Below are 5,465 nucleotides of genomic sequence, written 5' to 3'. Positions count from 1 at the left end.
TTCCGATGAGCTAGGCCTGAGCCTGGTACTTGCAGACCAGTGCCGGTGTCAAATTTAGGTGCTTTGTTTCAGAGCAGACAGACAAACTTGGGGGTAATTTAGGGGCTCTGGCTATAACCCTGCAAGTTTATAATGGAGAGGGGTTTCTAAGTTGGTGTGACTTACAGAACTCTTCCCTAACTTCTTATCCCACACCCCCACAAATTCTCAGTTACCAAAATCAGTGTTGTAGAGGTTTGTCTTTCTCAGGGTAGCTGTGCCAGTTTTTCCAACACGTTCATGCATGAGTAGTTCTTGGTACTGTACAGAATACAGGAAAAGTACATTTTTATGTCTGTATGCCACAGTGGGCCATGAATCCACATCACACACAGATTTTATTCTGAGGAAGGGAAAGAAACAGTGAAGTAGAGTAAGTTGCAGGGATTCTGCAAGACAGCAAATCTAGCTGTCTTGCACTGTCCTGGTAATGCAAAGCTGCAGTTAAGTTCTACATGTTTCTGCAGCATATCTACAGTGAAGCCAAGGGCCACAAAACAGAGAGATACATCTGCAGCTGCACCACATCACCAGGCTAGCTCAGAGCAGTATGAGCAGGTCAATCACAATTGTCCTTATGTTTCTGTGTTAATTCGTATGTTATGGCTTTTGTCTTCACTTCATTGAATACAGCTGGTATTTGAAGGATCAGCCTGGTTAAAATAGGTTTACAGTGGCTTTGTATAACTTGTCAGGATAGCAAAATTAAACTGGATCATGGCAATAAAAACAACTCTTTATTCCTGGGAAGGTTTTTTCCCAAGAATATCTTAATCAAAAGTTCACAATTTTTTTAACAATTAATCACCTTTATCAAATCTTTCAGAAAAAAACTCTACCTCAGTTTCTAGTACATGGGGGTAAATTTAAAAAAAAGTCAATATTTTTACTTGTTGCTTTAAGAGAAGAGTGAGAAGGCCATTACACTTGTACACGTGTTCTAGTATAAAAGCATTCAAAATGTTTTTACTTAATATTATAAAGTTATTTAACTCAGTGTTTCAACATATCTAAAGGAAGTGTTAAGGATACATAAGCATATATCTCTGTACAGATCAAGAAAACTCCATGTTTGGTATATTTACCTTTCTTAGCAACATGCATGCATAACTTGATCCCCCTACTAAAGTGCAACAGATATTCCAGACAAATGTGATTCTTGTGAAAGGGGCTAAATTGTAACTTGATGTGCCTGTGTTCACAAGGAGCCTGTGCTGAGTACAGGGCCGTCTTCCCCACGCTGCTTCTCTCTGACCTGTTCCATGCTTTCTAGTGAGCCCCTTAGGAAAGCCGGTACCTACTCCTGCGTGGTGCTGGTGGTGGTGTGGTGAACCGGGAGGAAATGCAGCTATTGAATGGTAACAGCACACGACTGATCCTGGCAGAGCTCTGACTACTGACCTAGGGGTGAAAGACTAAAACCCTTGTCGTGTTGGTAGTGTATTGATCACCTAAACCAAGAGGAAAGAGCATCAGCTCGCAGTAGGTAACATTTGCACAACTAAATGCTTAGATACTACAGGGATAACAATTCTTACAATCTTAAATGCATAGTTGTATCATTACACCTTGATTTATAGAAGTTGGGGGCATTTGGGCTTTAAAAAAAAAAATCTTCTATGTTAAATTCCTTCCCTTTCCTTTTGCTGGACCTGGTCCGTTTTCCTGCAAAGTTTTAAAAGGAAAGGTGGGGGGGGGGGAAAGGTTTAGAACTGAAGGGCCTGATCCTGTTCACACACCACCGTAAATCAGGACCGAGCTCCTTTAAATCTGCATCATTAGAACTGCATATGCTTGATATGCAAAGAAAACCAGCCCACCTAAAGTGTGAAAAAACTGACACCCTCCTTTTCTTTTTTAAACTCGTTCCCTCTGCTTCCAAAATATGCTTGGTTTGCAAATCCTGTATTACCCTTGCATGGCAGCAGTGCTGAACAGAAGGGCATTTTTAGCAGGCAGCTTATTTACCAAAACACTAAAACTGAGTAGCAAGAGATTTTGATTGACTATACTCAGTGTATGCTGAGGTTTGAAAAGAGCTAGCTGAAATCTTAATAAGAGAAGTTCGGAAAAGGTTGAGAAATAATTTGAGGAAGAAGTGGTGTATGCTATGATGGCAAAAGGAAACAAAATACAAACAGAACCAAGTTAAAATTGCTTTAAAAAAAGGCAAACTAGGTGCCTGGACATTCCTGCCTTTGCAATTGATGTTTCACATTAGACTGGCTATAAATTTTGGATGTTCTTAATTGCATCTATTCAGCAGTGCTCTCACACTACGTTTGTCAGCTGGAAGGTATGTAAAATAAAGGTTACACAGAGCTTAGGAACCTAACAGTCCTTAGCAAGCAACACCACAGGTCTCTGGAGAAAATCTCTACCAAAATTCAGGTTAATAAAGTGGGTAAAGCTCCTGAATAACCCAATACACATGATAGCACCAAAGATTTTCCTGCATCCTCTAAGCAATGAAGACAGCCCTTGTGAGAAACAAGGTTCTTCATCCAGTATGATCCTGCAGTTTTTAACTCTCTCCCTCTAAAAAACATTTTTCATGTATCCTGCTGCGTCAGATCACAAGGGCTACAGAACAGCACACGTGTAATTGTTACAAAAGCTCATTTTCGTAAAGAACAAAATAGTTCCCTTGTTTAATACAGGGTGACGTGAAGAGAAAGAACATACTTAGAACTTAACACTACGACAATAACTGAAGAGCTGAATAGCTGAAGAGCTGAATAGCCCCCTGACACATAAACCTCCCACTACCACAGGGACCCAAACAGCATTAATAATGAAGCCTTGGTATTTATATAATCAGCAAAAAAAAGACTTGTACTCATTAGCACTGTGCAGGAACATCACTTCATTACCAACACAATGATGTGCATCTACTGGAAAAAACAGAATCCTCTCTGTGGGAAGCGGTGGTGTGTGTGTATGCATGCATGCCAGTGCACACATGTGTGCATCTGTGCATGTTCCTACTCTCCTACCCACATACTGTGTTTTATGAGGATGCATAAGGTCACAGGCAGAGATGAGTCAGAACATGTTTATCCTTCATCCTTCCTTCCCCATGACAGTTGCAAACTTAGTATCAAGAAATGAACTCTTTGCCCAGTGAACATTTTAACCAAAAAAGCTACTAACAAACCGAAGAAAAATAATTTGAGGGATTTCTGGTGAAAAAGAACCTTTTCAGGAAAAAACCCTTATGGTTTTGGTATTTAGTTTGTCCAAGCTTACTGTATTCACTGAAGTTCAAAATTTTTCAATCATCAGCTCTACTCAAATGCTAAAGCAACCTGTCTCCTAAGTAAGTTCAACAGGTAAAAAGTTCATCCAGATCAAATTTATAACTTCCTTTCATTAGCATTCCTCCTGTTCCCAGTACAGGAGCAGCATTTCCTCCAACAGTAAGGACAAGACAAGTTTTCTCTGGAAGAAAAAAAATCACAGAACAGAAGAGGAAGTAACTTGCTGTGGGCCAAGTAGAACAGAGATGCTTTTCTGAAACAAGCAAAACCAAAAAATCCACACCCAGTTAAAGCAACCCTTAGGCACAGGCAGGCTTAAATTTGGAAAAAATAAATACCATTAGTTCCCCACTTTGATTCCCAGTGCAACAACTGCTTCATACAAGGGTACATGTGAGCTTTCACACCTCTCCAGTCTGGGCTGAAAGAGGTGGTTAGAGAAAATAACAACAGATCATACAGCATGAAGGCTTTGGGGCGTATCTCATTCTCTCACCTGTAAGATGATAGCAGGAAGGAGAGTCAATCAAATTGGAAAGACTGTGAGAAAAAATACAGGACATGATAATAGTGTACAAAGATGTGGGGAAAACTAGTCATCCCTGAGGGAAAACAAGAACAGTTTCTATTATTGTCAGACAGCCAGAGGCAAAAGAAGCAGCAGGACAGATGAAGACAAGTTCTTAGTTATACCTGTAACTGAAGTGTTCGCTGCAGTTACCTAGCTTTTCTAGTTCTTCCTAGAAGCAGCATATAGGGTGCTTTTCTGTACTTAAAGAAAGAAAAATAATTGACAATTCAACACAAACCCTGGGTTGGCTGTACCAGAGCTCGTTTCCCTGTACGTGCTCAGCCCACACCTGTAGACCTGTCCCAGCTTTTTACAGTAATGAACCACCTGTAAATGAGTCAGTAAAGCAGGCATACAATTTCTCACCATAATTACTGTGACAAAATAAAAGCTTCGTCCATACTAGTAAAATTTGCCATGAAACAAAGGAAGCCTTGCTAACCCTGTCTGTGGGCAGGAGTGTGCCTAGCCAGGCTGCCCTGGGGGTTCAGCACCTATAGCCCTGCAGCCCGTAAGCTGGGGCAGGGAAGAGGGTGGATGGACAGGACAAGTTGCAGGAGGGGAGGCACAACACCATGCTTCAAAATGTGGGGTGTCTGAGCCATGGGATGAGATGTGTTAACTCCATGAAGTGCAGAGGTGAATTTTTCTTGTAACAGCTGCCATCTACAGAAAATGTTTCTGGTTTCTTAAAAGGCTAATCCAAACCTAAGCATTTATCTGTGACCCTGCCTATAGATTCACTCAACAACAACAAAAAGACATATACAAACTATATCTGTATTTAAGGTTCAGACAGCATCTCTCTTCCCCAAGAGGTCCATCTGTATATATACAGAACTAGGGCGCTCAGCACACAGGTGACGCACACAGCAGTGCCTACCTTTGGTTAGGGAATGAATTCCAAGCTTCACTTGCGAGAAATTCCCACTTCCTATTTCTCCTCTGACTCGATAGAAGCCAATTCTCTTTCCCAAGGTTAATTCTTTCACCACTTTTTCATTCTGGGACATATCCTGCATTAGTTTCTCAAATGGGGTCAGCCTGTGCTGCCTGCCCTCTTCATCTCCTCCATAGCACTCCGGGTGCCCATCATCTTCTCCGCTGTCCTCACGATGCCACCTGGAATAACGGTGTTTTCCAAGACTTCCTCCATTCATATATCCTGTTGTCATAGTCTATAGGGTAATCACTTCCCCATTTAACAAGATGTCCCGATCAGGAGTTTAAATGAAATAATTCTGTATGAATATGCAATCCTGCACATAATTGACACTTAGACAAATTTAGCAAAAACAAGCAGCTTACTGAAAGTCCAAGGATTAGTTTGGAAATTACTTCAAAAACAAATCTGGCATATCTACATATTACAATTCTGTTCAAAATCAGAGATAAAACTGGAAGCTATTTACGTCCATCTCTCACTAACCGATTTAGTTGTCAGGATCTTCATCTACAAGGTAAAAGAGGCTTTACAGTTAAAACTGTAAACTTCGTGCAAGAAAGCGGCTAGTTGTTCACTATCTATGCAGTACATTTGACACATGCAAAACATTTGACACTAATTTTCAGGCTTCAGCTTGCTGCTTTGAAAA

At 40.8% G+C, this 5,465-nt stretch overlaps 1 protein-coding gene across 1 annotated transcript in view; it reads right to left on the bottom strand.

Moving 5' to 3' along the window:
- Positions 1-5,166, bottom strand: part of NIM1K (NIM1 serine/threonine protein kinase) — an 8,583-nt gene extending 3,417 nt beyond the window's left edge. The window contains exon 1 of the mRNA XM_009580429.1: positions 4,754-5,166. Within this exon, the coding sequence (XP_009578724.1) occupies positions 4,754-5,045 (292 nt within the window). The 5' untranslated portion in view covers positions 5,046-5,166. The remainder of the gene's footprint in view (positions 1-4,753) is intronic.
- Positions 5,167-5,465: the final 299 nt, after the last annotated feature.

This window comes from Fulmarus glacialis, unplaced genomic scaffold (genome assembly GCF_000690835.1).
Source record: "Fulmarus glacialis isolate BGI_N327 unplaced genomic scaffold, ASM69083v1 scaffold39456, whole genome shotgun sequence".
Classification (NCBI taxonomy): Eukaryota; Metazoa; Chordata; class Aves; order Procellariiformes; family Procellariidae; genus Fulmarus; species Fulmarus glacialis.
This window is presented reverse-complemented; position numbering and strand designations above follow the sequence as displayed.